General features: G+C 36.7%; 1 protein-coding gene across 1 annotated transcript; it reads right to left on the reverse strand.

Moving 5' to 3' along the window:
- Positions 1-333: 333 nt before the first annotated feature.
- Positions 334-12,974, reverse strand: LOC139309237 (vomeronasal type-2 receptor 26-like). Its single transcript, XM_070933299.1, has 3 exons — positions 12,735-12,974; positions 6,048-6,105; positions 334-1,238 (listed from the first exon to the last, which is right to left on the reverse strand). Exons 1-3 carry the CDS (start codon positions 12,972-12,974, stop codon positions 334-336), a joined length of 1,203 nt encoding a protein of 400 aa, XP_070789400.1.
- Between the last annotated feature and the right edge of the window lie 275 nt (positions 12,975-13,249).

A 13,249-nucleotide genomic window follows, 5' to 3' on the forward strand; every position in this document is an offset into this window, starting at 1 on the left:
GGACTGTGTTGAGGACTGGAGATAGATGATGTTGTATCCCTCTCCCTCCCCCTCCCCCTCCTTCCCAATCTGGGAAGCCTTGTCTCCTCTGCAGATGCATCATGTTAACATAACTATCTCATTTCTTATCTTGTCCTTCCCTAGTTTCATCACAATTTATATTATTAATTAATTCATTTTACACTTTAATAATTATCTTAAATTAGTTTTACATTCTTTGTATGTTTATTTCTTTTGATTTTAAATAACCTTAATTGTCAAAACAAGCATACAAACTCAATAATAACTGCAATAAATAATTAAGTGTTACGAGCCTAATAAACTACTTCATGATCAGATTCCGACTTTTATCATTAAATGTTCCTTAGTATTTAGATCTGGTCTCAGGATGATAATGTAGCACTTGGGGAAGAAGATGCAGCCCAGCAGGCCAGCCCCAGAAGCCAAGATGGAGAAAACCTGCACGGCCACCATGTATTTCCCTTTGGTGCTCAAGTAGGTGGGCAGGAAGGAGATCCAGACGCTGCAGAAGACCAGCATGCTGAAGGTGATCAGTTTGGCTTTGTTGAAGGCCCCAGGCAGGTTCCTGGCCAGGAAAGCCACTGTGAAGCAAATGGCAGCAAGGAAACCCATGTAGCAGAGAACCACATAAAACATGGTCACAGAGCCTTCATTGCACTGAAGGATGATCACTCCTGATTGGGAGTGCAGGTCAAAATCAGGAAACGGAGGAGAAACTCCCAGCCAGATTGCACAAATGACAATTTTTCCAGCAGAACCAGAAAGGATGATGGAGTTGGCCAAGCTCTTCCCCAACCATCTCCTCACCCTGTTCCCTGGTTTCGTGGCCAGGAAGGCCAGCACTACCATGATTGTTTTGGCTAACACACAAGACACAGCTACTGAGAAGATGATGCTGAACATTGTTTGTCGGAGAAGGCAGGTGGCTTTCCTTGGTCGGCCAATGAAGAAAAAGGAGGACAAGAAGCAAAGCAAGAGGGAAACCAGGAGGATGTAGGACAGGTCCCGGTTGTTAGCTTTGACAATGGGAGTTTCTAGGTATTTAAGGAATATGACTAAAACAAGGCCTGTTGTTAGAAACAAGAGTACAGCAAAGGAGACCAGGATGATGCCCAGAAGTTCTTCATAGGACAGGAAGGTTATTCTTTTGGGGATACATTGGATTCTGTCATCAGTGGAATATTTGTAATCTGGGCACTTGGTGCATTTTTCAGTATCTGAGAAAACAGTAAGTAATATTATTTTTATAGTCTCTCCTTTCACATTCCAAGAAAGACCTTCTTCGGATGACAGCTGATACCAAGAGACAGGAAATCAATCGTAATGGGTAAATTGGTAAACTGAAATATAGATACAGATGTAGACTTTTTTTAAAAATGATGGTTGCCCATCTTAAACCAAATGTAGGCAGCTTACAGTCCAGTTTAAAAAACACAATATATACGACTATCAAAATATCAACAACAATGGTAGCCACCAGACGGTCTCTTGGGACCGCCAGCCCCTTCGCCTGTAAAGAGCCGCCTGTACAGCGCAAAGGCGGCTCAAAAAACCCCATTTCCAGGAGGAAATGTGGGATAGAGCAGGTGAGTGCAGGTAGAGCTCTCCGTAGCCCCCAGGGGTTTTTTTTTTTACTCTTGGGGGCGGGCGGAGGAATGCTCCCTATAGCACTCGCCGCCCGCTCCGGGCGTTGGGAGACTTCTGCCTTTTTGCAGAACAAGGCTACGAAGACAAGCCTTTTAAGATATTTAACAGATTAACTAAAGATGATGAGATTTGGATTTGGATCTGTGACCCTAAATTGCAAGTATTAATACTTATTTTACAAAGGATATTCAACAAAGTAAAAAAGACCTTTTAAAATGGCGATTGCCGAAACTGGAGCAGGGAAGCTGAAAAGAGAAAGTCCTTCCGTTTCTTATTAAGTTACAAAATAGCAGAATAAATGCTCCTGGTTACATTTGAAGGGATTTGAGCTGGATCTGTGACCTCGAATTGCAAGTATTTCACTTATTTTATAACAATTATTGAAGAAGGAAAAGGAAAAGGAAAAAAGAATCTTTAAAAAGGGCGACTGCCGAGGCTTGAGAAGGGGCTGAAAGGGAGAGTCCTTCCGTTTCTTATTGAGATACAAAGTAGCTGAATAAATATTTTTGGCTACACTTTAAAATAAAGCTCTACTTTTGTGTTTTTTCTTTTCCTGGAGATTTGATATTCATCTTGGTTGGAAAGAGGTTTTTTTTTTTTTTCTCTGCTGCCTCTCTTTTCTTTTTAAGAAAAATAGTTTGTCTGTGTTGAAACATGGCATTAAAGTTGGATAAACAAGCAATGGGGGGGGATTCCCCCATTAACAAACTACGTGACCAAGTTTTAAAGCTCCAGTCTCAGAAAACCGGTTTTAATATAATTGAATTTCTTTTGGAGGAGATTGTAAGAAGGGATGAGATTGTGAATCAGAACTTTGAAAAATTTAAGCAGGAAATTAAAGAATTAGTGCAATTAAAGTTTGATATTTTGAATCGAAAGATTATTAAAATGGCTAATGATCTTGTAGGATTTATGACTAAGTTGGATGAAAATACTAACTTATTAGAGTCTAAAGTGGAAGAAATTGAGGACAATTTGGATAATAAAATACAAAAAATTGAAAATGATTTGACAAATACTCAAGACAATAGCTCAGAAGAAAAATCTAAAATGGAGGTTGAACAAAAGTCTTGTAATGTAGAAAATTTACAACAACGGATTGAAAGAGAGGTCTTAATGATGCATTATAATTTTACAGAATATGCGATCAGACTCAGAGGTTTACAGGAAAATAACAGAGATGATTTAAGGAAAATATCTTCTGAAATTCTGGCTGGGATTTTAAAGGTTCAACCTGGGGAAGTGTTTTGTAGGATTGATAGAGTGTACAGAATAAACTCCTGGATTGCAAAGCAAAGGCAATTGCCTAGAGATGTGGTGATTTATTTTACAGACAAGGAAATTAGGAATAAAATTGTGCAAAATTCCTTCAATTCTACTTTGCAATTGTATGGAAGGAAGATATGGATCTACAAAGAGCTTCCCCCCAAGATGTTAATGGAAAGGAAGCTTTTTTTTTTCTTTTTCTTTTTTTTTGAAATGTATGGTAAAAGGGGAAAGTAATAATATTAATATTTTTAGTAAGTAAGGGTCAGTATATAGAGGAGAGAGTAAGGCGATGGTAAAATATTATGTAATCTGTTATGAATTAGGTTTTTGGTGTGAAGAAGTCACGGGGGGATGGGTGGCGAGGGGGGGTTAGGGAGGGGGGGAAGGAAAAAAGGGGAAAAATTTGTATTTGAAAACTTTTTCAATTAAAAAAAAAAAAATATCAACAACAATAAGTAAAACCCAAAAGAGAAATAATTGACATGACACCCACCCTTCACTGAGGCAATATACCTTGTTGTAAGCACTTCATCCTAATGATCTTAATAAATATTGACTGACTGACTGACTGACTGACTGACTGACTGACTGACTGACTGAGAGATCTTTTGGCCTGTAAGATAAAATTGATTTCGATGAGCAAAACCCATTGACCTGAAACCAATCCTCAAGTTTCAAACAATTTACATGGTAAACATGGAAGGAAACTTCCTAGGTGACAAGTAGAAAAGATATTTCCTTTAGCAGAATGCCCAATCCACTACATTCCTCTTGCCCAATCCACTACGTTCTTCTATCCTTTCCTGCCTTATTCTTCAAGAGCTTATATATCTCCCATTATGGAATATATTGGTCATGTTGAAAATAGCAATGAAGAATAAAATAGTCATGTTCACACATGTGTTTTAACATGCACTTTGATATGAGGTTCTGGTTGAATCCAATCCCTTTCCTCTGGTTTAACTCACTTTCCTGTGTGGAGATGGTCGCCTCCGGACAAGGAATACAATCATAGCAGCAAATTGGTTCTTCTTTCCGAGCCCGTTTTACAAATCCAGGGTAACAATTGTCCACACATCTGGACTGAGGCAGAGACTAAGCAGAAAAACAACATTCATTCCAAAATATCTGCCAAATTTTTATTTATTACATTGATTGATGATTAAAATAAATGAAACTGTGCTTAAGAAAGACACTTCTGAGCAATAGATCAGGAAAACATAAAACATTATAAAGCCACTCCCCTTTGAAAATAATCCAAATTGTTCTAGTTAAGATATGAAGAAAAAATTCCTCACAGACTAGGGCTGTCAACTTCAAATGAGGTATTATTTAGTTATATCTGTACACTTATACATGACTTGTAAAATAAGACTAAACATTACTGCCTAATTTCTAGAATTTTAGTGAGGATGAGTGGAGATGAAATCATGAGAACATGTCACTTAAAAAGCGTGAGCCAGGCATGTTTTCCTGCAGCCCATGGGACATGAGTATGAACCCTGTGTGGGAAAGGGATATTTCTAAGGCCAAGTGAGGGATTTGAAACAAGGTCCTTTCCATTGAAGAATTACAGTTTTGTTGTTAGTCGCTACTTGTGTCCAACTCTTTGAGCCCCCAAGAACCATAGCACTCCAGGACTCCCTGTCCTCCATTGCCTCTCAAAATTAGAACTACAATTAGATGACATGGAAAGACAGACCCACATTTATTTATTCCTTAAATTTGGAGAAATCTTTGTTTCAATGGAAGACTTAAGGTAGCTGACAATCAAGATAAATAAATTCCATTCAAGGGGTTTTTAGATGGTTTACAAGCCAAAGATCAAATCTAAGTAGCATTTCATCACAAATTAACCCACATTGTCTCATTATTTCAAGAGTCAAGAAAGTTTCTGGGAGGGTCAAAATCATTATCAGTCCATCATTTTTCAAGTTTAAGACATTATTTCATATCGGACAAGTCATTATGATTCCACATTGATTGGACCTGCTGACCTTTCTAGTAGCAGGAGCCTTATCCCAGTGGGTGAAACAAAAGGCATGAATAACTCTGGTCAGATATGGGCTGTTAAAAAATATCTGAGCCTGCTCTTTCAGGGAACCAACCATACAGACAGAGAAAAATTGCCAATATTTTCAACCACCTTGTTGAGCAACTTTAGCCGTGAAAGAGCATCTTGGTCGATAATAAGCTTCTGTCTTTCAAAACTCCCCAGTTGCTCTTTGATGGGATCCTCCTTGGAGAAAAGTAACCAACTTATGATATTCAGATCTGCTGCTACATTTCCACTTTGGTCCAAGTATAGTTTCTCCCAGGAAAAATTGCAAAACTCATTCTTCTCCAGAAAGGGATGAAACTAGAATTGAAACATCCAGGAATTTTGAAAGCAACTTGAAACAACCTAAAAGGAGGAGCAATTTTAAAGCTGAGCTTGTGAATGAGAGATGTCCAGTGCCCTCTTCATTATTTGCCTGAATACCAATAACCCTTGGACATATATAACACTTCACAGTGTTATTGGAGCCCTCCCTAAATGGTTTATAGAATCAGCATATTGCCCCCAACAATCTAGGTACCCATTTTACCAACCTTGGAAGGATGGAAGGCTGAGTCAACCTTGAGCTGGTCACGATTGAACTCCTGGCAGTGAGCAGTGAGGTAGGATTAGAGTTAGGGTTAGGGTTAGGGTTAGGGTTAGGGTTAGCGTTAGCGTTAGCATAAAGGCAATGGCTAAATGCAAAGACTGGGTAGCCATTAATCTGAAAAGCTTTAATTGGATTCCTGCAATGAGGAGAGGCTAAGCTAAATGTTTCCAGGTTTAGCTGAAATTTATGAATATAAAATTCTATCATGCTAATTACAAACCCATTAGTACAGGAATTTATTTGAAATGTATACATTTTAAATAATTTTATAATAGCAGTGTTTAATATAAAAATATGATTCTCACAGTGCCTGCTCTTTGGAACATAATCTTGTGAACTAAATCTGGCGTCTGTTTGGCCAAACCTGTTGGGTTTTTGTAGAACAATGGTTCTCCTACATCAGCATTGGAATTTTTTCTAAATAGGAAATAGGTTTGATGGCTCCTTGTCAGGACCCCATACCTGCCATGGCTCTAGCCTTGGAGCCCCCAATCTCTCTTTCTTCTCCATTTTTCTCCTCCTAGATAGTGAGGAATATGCAACATTCAAGACATGGGCCAGAGTCTTAACAATACTGTAAAAACGGTGGTCATTTTTTATCTGAATTCTATTCTTTTTCTCTTGCATGTCCAGTGGTGCTATCTGGGTGCATCGTCTCTGGCCCTTGACAGAAAGGATATGCTTTGAAAAAGAACAGCGAAAATACTGGTCTTCAAATTTGGAATCCTTAAAAAGACTGGGTTGAAAGGCATCATCATTTGGCCATTTTCTTTCCTGAAAAGCAAAGTTCCAAATGCTATGGATATACTTGAAAAGTGTATCCCTTCTCATTGTCACCTGCTCCACAATTGTGGTGATCCAGACTTTCCCTTCAATGGGTCCTGGCAAACCTTCAATTGTTAAATGGATATGGTGAGCTCTATGCAAAACGGAAGCAAATTCTATGAAGTGTACAAAGACATTGACTTTTCTCCACTTAGAGATGGCACGTCTGAGAGGTTCTGTAGCTCTAGCTATTGAGAATTGTTGTGAGATAACTACACAAATTCCATTTCTGACAAACATAGGAGTGAAAGTTCTCATGAAATTCTCTCCCTCCTCTGTGTCTGTTGAAAAGAGACCAATCAAAGTCCATCTGAAATGGAGGAGGAGTTGGACAATTCCTGGATACTGGATCCCATTTTGGGGAAGCATCTGATGGAAAAAAGGCATTTGACTTTTATCACTCAGAGCCTCTGAAACAATTCCATAACTGATCTGGAGAAGCAATGTGAAATGGTGAATTATGGTTAGATCAGATCAAGTCCAAAATGTAAGCTTTTAACACAGTGTGTTTCTCACAAACATATTAGAGTAGTGCAGTAGTCACCAACTGGCAGTCCACGAACCACTTGTGGTCTGCGAGAAAATTTTGGTGGTGTGCAGAAAAATTATTTCCATTTTTTATATTGCACTAAATACTATTTATCTTTTTTTTTTTAAAAAAAAAAATCATCTTAGTGGTCCACAGGATTTAAAATTATGAATTTGGTAGTCCCTGAAGTTGGTGACTACTGGAACAGTCTATTGTTCTTAACCCTTACGCGATATCAAGATAAAGAATACAAAATGCAGAATATTAGCAAGATGAAATATAATCATTTGTCTAATCTGGGGTCTAAGATACTGCTCTTTCTCTTTTTTGTAATAAAATTGACATTCAGATAATAGATGTGCTATGTCTTCTATGTGTAGAGCACTGCAAATGCAAATCAGTTCATTTTAGAGATTTGCTTAAATGTTCCATATTTAACATTGTGTCCAGCTGCTCAAATCTTCCTTGAGGAAATGTTTAGGCCTCCTTTGGATCTCAGTCCCTACCCATGAAAAAGGCCATGAGAAAAGCAGTTCATGATTTCCATAGAAAAGATATGATTGAATCTATTACCCACCCACCAACAACCTGCTCACTTTGCCAGATAAACAAAAAAAACAAACCTGTGGGACTTTGTAGAGGCCTACTAATGTTGACATCTGAATGGAGATGTCATCAAGAGATCCATCAAGAACAGCCATCAGATTGTCCTTCTTGCCACAGCTGTAGTTGGGAATATTGGCTTCTCCAGTTGAGAGGATGTCTAGCAAAGCATCTGAAGTGCCAAGGGTGTTCAAATAATTGTCATGGATGTTGTAACCAAGTGTGAGATTGTACAAAAGCTGAGAATTCTTGTTGACTTGTTGAATGGCAAAAATGAAAGTTAGGATTCTTTCTGAATCAGTAACTGAATGACTGTAAGAAAATGTTCATCATAGCATCATCTCTAACAATAACAACAAAATATGTTTTCATTTATTCCTCTTTCTCTCCACAAGCTGATTCAGTTTTAAGCCAAAAATAAGAATAAAACTATAATCACCCATCAGCGTTTAATTCTTATGAGTGCTGAGAAGGTGGGATGGAGATTTAATATTTAAAATATATCATTATTTGTAATAGTATTCATTTTTAATTTGTGCAACGACCAAGATTCAAAATCATTCAATCATTAAAATAGAATCATTAGCAATGAGGACTAATAAATGATCCAGAAATGCAATTCTAAAAATAAGCCATCCTCTATTCCATACCAGGGTCAGGCATTGAATATCAATGAATGGTTATAAGAATAGGGAAATGGATGGGGCAGAGGCAACTACAAACTTTTCAATAAAATAGGTGGGATTAACTCAGGATTGTACGAGAGGGGAAAATAATTCGGACTTTGGAGGGCCGGGTTGTTCCATCTTTGAATTTGGGTCTCTTAAAATAAGAGATAAGAGAGAATCCATGGAAATCTAAATGATTCAAGAAATTAAACAGGTCCTGCAATATAAGAGTAACTGAAAGAAATGAAGAAGGGTGTTAGGACTGCAAACAGAAGGAATGCAACTCCATCACACTGAATGACTTACGAGGGAAATTGAATATAAGGAGCTGTGTTGAAAGACAACGTTATATGGGATATTATTGTGGCAGTAGAGATTATACTAACAAGGTGGTCTCCTGGCCTGTAATAGCTCCGTAGGTGTTTTCCCTCATGTTCCTCCAAACTCAGCAGGCACTTCATTCTCAGTTTCCCAGAAACTGGCTGGGACATCAGCAGCAGCAGAAGCAGAAGGAGGAAGTCCATAATTCATGGGGCTGAATCAATCCCCTTCCAGTTTCTAAGGAAGAACAAGAGCATTCAAAGAATTGAAAGCACCATTCAAAGATGGAAATGAGAGTGACTTTCTTGACCCAGAGAGAGATTAACAGAACTGCACTGGAAAGGAGAGAAAGGAAAGGTACATTCAAGAAGCACAGTCCCTGAATGTCCCGAAATTTGTGCCACACAGAGTGTGACCTGAGTCATTTATGCTTTTCTGATGCAAGATCCCTTTCAAGTTTCTTCAGTCTGATGTTTACATCAAAGGCAATCACTGGAGAAATATCAGGAGAGATCTCACAGACCAGGATTTTAATAATTACTGTAAGAAGCAATATCTCCTCTGGGAATCCTGAACTACCTCTGGGCCTCCATGTGCAGAGGAGAAGCTAGAGAAAAGCATAGTGAAAAATCATAGATATACCCCTAGAGGGTACTGGTCTGAATTGGTTGTGGTCCTTCCTTTCTGGACATGTCTAGAAAGTGATGCTAAAGAAAGATATTTCAACACCCAGGAAATTGGGTGTTTTCCTTCAATGTACTCTCTTGTCCCCAGAGACTCCTGAGGAACGTCACCCAGAACTATTGAGTTTGGTTCCACATTAGTGTCAGAGTTGGAAACTATCTTTTAGATTTGGGCCCTTTCTACTGTGGGAAAATGGGTGGGGGGATTGCATAGAGTATGGGTGATATGTAGTCAAAATAACATTCTTTTCTCAGAGAGTCAAGGCCACCTTGCTCTGCAGCTGTGATGAGGTGACTGAGAGGCATCTCCAGTTTTGGATGGTGCCTGATTGGATCATGTGATGGACGTGTGGGTGCAGGGCGAAGGGACTTGAACTTTCTTTTGGGCAGGAAAATCCTGGAAATTTTCAGATTCTGGTTTTCCCAGATGTGCCAATATGACATCTCCAATAAAATGGAACTTCGAAGAAATTCAAGCTTCGGAGTTTTCTTTCATTGGCAGTGTTACTTGGAACCCTGACACTTAGGTTGATGACGCTTAATTCTATTTTTTTAAAAAGATTTTTATTTCTTATACACATATTGTTAATGTACATTCTCTTGTCCATAATTAATCATACATATACATATTTTTTTCTAAAGAAAGCATAACAATAAAACATTTTAATTACATTCGGAGTTGCTCTTCTACCCTTCCCCCCCTCATTTTACAACAAACCTTCTTCTCCTTCTTTCTTTCCCTTCCCTACCTCCTCTCCTCTCCTACTTTCTTACTTCCTCCTCTCCTTCCTCTTCCCAACTTCCCCTTCCTTTCCCACACTTCTCCCCTCTTTTTCCCCTTTCTAACCTTCTCTCCTACTCTTTTCCCCCTCTTTTCTTCCTCTTCTTTCCCCTTTCTTCCATTCCTCTCTCTCCCTATCCTCTTCTCTCTTACTCTCTACTCCTCTCTTCTTTCTTTCCCCTTTGTTGTCCAATATTTCCTCTATTTGGTATCCGAGCATCCCCAATTTTATATTAATATATACTTTCTTTCAATTTCCTTTCAGTTTTACCTAGTCTGTCACCTCTACCATCATAATTGTACATTTATATTATAACATTCTTTCTTTCGCCCCCACCCACCCATCCCCCTTTTCCATTTACTCCGGTGTCATCTGAGTTTCTATTTCTTTTTGTCTTCTCCCTGATTCATCTTTCTCTTATCTTATTTGTTTATCTATCATCTTTTATTCATATTTCTTTTCTAACCATACATAGAATCTTCCCCATATCTTGAAATACACTGATTCCTCTTTATCTTTTATTCTTAGAGTTAATCTATTCCTTTCAGCACAGTCTAAAATCTGCTTTATTACTTCACCTTCTGACAGGATTTTCTCTGTCTTCCAATTTTGTGCAAATACAATTCTTGCCGCTGTTATTATGTGTATAACTAGATACATATCTTCTCTGCTTTATCTCTCTGGCAAAACTCCCAATAAAAAATCTCTGGTTTTAATTCTATACGTTCGTGTAACATTTCCTCTAACCATATCTGTATTCTAAACCAATACTTTTTTGCTTCTATGCATGACCACCACATATGAAAATATAATCCTGGCAAATGCAAACATTTCCAACATTTAGCTGATTTATCTTTAAACATTTTTGCTAGCCTTTCTGGCAGCAGATGCCATCTATAAAACATTTTATATAAATTTTCTTTATATGCAGTTGTCATTGTCAATTTGTAATTCCTTTCCCATTATTGTTGCCATTTCTCTAATTCTATTGTATAACCAAAATTTTTCGGCCATGTTATCATTATCTCTTTTACTTCTTCATCGTCTAATCTAACTTGCAGTAAGTAATTATACAATCTTTTAATCATTTTTTCATTTTTTCCAGTCATTATCTCATCCAATTCTGATTCCCCCAGATTAAAACCATATTGTTTCAAGACTTTATCATATCTTGTATTTGCAGTCATGTATACCGATCAGTCTCAATCCCTTCTTTTTCTAAATCTTGTTTCTGTTTTAGTTCTCCCTTCTCTGTTAAAATATACTTATATCTTACAATATTGTCCATGTTAATCATATTAGAATGTTTCAACGCTTCTATTGTTGAAAGCCACATTGGTATTTCTGTATAATGTTTTTCTTTCACTCTCACCCATACTGTTAACAAACCATTCCTTACACAATGTCTCTGGAAGTATCCATGTATTCTATTTTTCCCGTACCATAAGAAAGCATGCCAACCTAATTGTAAATCATGTCCCTCCAAGGTCAATAGTCTTGTATTTCTCAATAAAATCCATTCTTTGACCCACGTTAACATCGCCGCTTGATGATAAAGTTCCCAGTTTGGTAGACCAAATCCTCCTCTAGTTCTAGAATCTTGAAGCACTTTAAGGTTAATTCTTGCTTTTTTTCCTTGCCATATATATTTCCACATCATCTTATTCAAGCTCTCAGCATATTTTTTTCTCCAACTTTATTGGAATCGTTTGGGGAAAAAACAAGATTCTTGGTAATATATTCATTTTAATTAATACTATTCTTCCCATTAATGATAAGTGCAGGTTTTTCCATTTTTCCAAATCTGTTTCAATTTGATTTCTCAGTTTATAATAATTATCTTCCTTCACTGTATTACATCTTGAAGTTAATTGGATGCTCAAGTATTTCACTTTTTTTACTATTTGAATATCTAACTTCTCCATTAGTTGCTTCTTTTGCTTTTCTCTCATATTTTAACTATAATTTTTGTCTTTTCTTAATTGATTTTCAATCCTGCTACTTCTCCGTATTCCTCTATTTGCTCAATTAACTTTGGGCCCGTGTCTGTTGGTTCTTCCATAATAAATACCAAATCATCCTCAAATGCTTGTAGCTTATATACTCTTATTTTTAAATTCTCATCCTTTTTATTTCTTTATCTTGTCTTATTTTCCTGTTTAAAATTTCTAAGGTCAGAATAAATATATATTTTTTTTAATAATAGTCGAGATAATGGACATCCTTGTCTAGTTCCTTTTCTTATATCTACTTTCTCTGTCATTTCACTGTTCATTATTATTTTACCCAATTGGTCTTTATATATAAACCATATTGATAAATCTGTCCCCAAAATCCATCTTTTGTAATTGTAATATCATAAATTGCCAATTCACATTATCAAATGCTTTCTGCGCATCTAAAAATAACAATGCCATTTGTTTCTCTGAATGTGCTTCATAGTATTCCAATGTATCCAAAATAATTCTTATATTGTTTCTAATCTGTTTTTTAGGCAAAAAGCCATTCTGATCTGAATGTATGAATTCATTTAACAACCTCTTCAATCTCTCTGCCATAATTGATGTAAATATTTTATAATTTGCATTTAATAATGACATTGGTCTATAATTCTTTATTTGTTGTAAATCTGTTTCTTCTTTTGGTTTAAGAATTATATATGCCTCCATCCATGAGTTTGGAACCTTAGCTTTTACTAATAAATCCTTAAATACTTGTAACATTGTATTGCTTAGTACATCTTGCAATTTTTTATATAGTTCTGCTGGTAGACCATCTGGTCCTGGGGTTTTTCCATTCTTCTGCTTTTTAATTCCCTCCATCAATTCCATCATTGATATTCTTTCATCTAATGCTTTTTCGCTCATCGATTTTTCCAAATATTGTTCTATTTTCCCCTCTGCTATCTGCTCTTGTTGATATAATTTCTTATAATATTCCTCAATTATTTTTTTCTTTTCTTCATTCTGGTAACACATCTTTCCATCTTGATCTAATAATTGATTTATCAGTTTCCTTTCTCTTTCCTTCTTCATTTTATATGCCAGCCATCTTCCTGGTTTATTTGCATTTTCAAAGAAATTTTGCTTTGTTGATTTTATTTTCTTTGCCAGCTCTTCATTCTCTATTAAATTCAAATTGTATTTTTTTCAAGTCCATTAAATTTTTATTTTTTTTTTGTCTTGTGGGTATTTTTGCAACTCTTTCTCTAATTTCTTATATTCCTCCTCCAACTTCTTTTGAGTTTGTCTAT

Source organism: Pituophis catenifer, unplaced genomic scaffold, assembly GCF_029215685.1.
Source record: "Pituophis catenifer annectens isolate HBS135680 unplaced genomic scaffold, rPitCat1.0.hap2 SCAF_2, whole genome shotgun sequence".
Lineage (NCBI taxonomy): Eukaryota > Metazoa > Chordata > Lepidosauria > Squamata > Colubridae > Pituophis > Pituophis catenifer.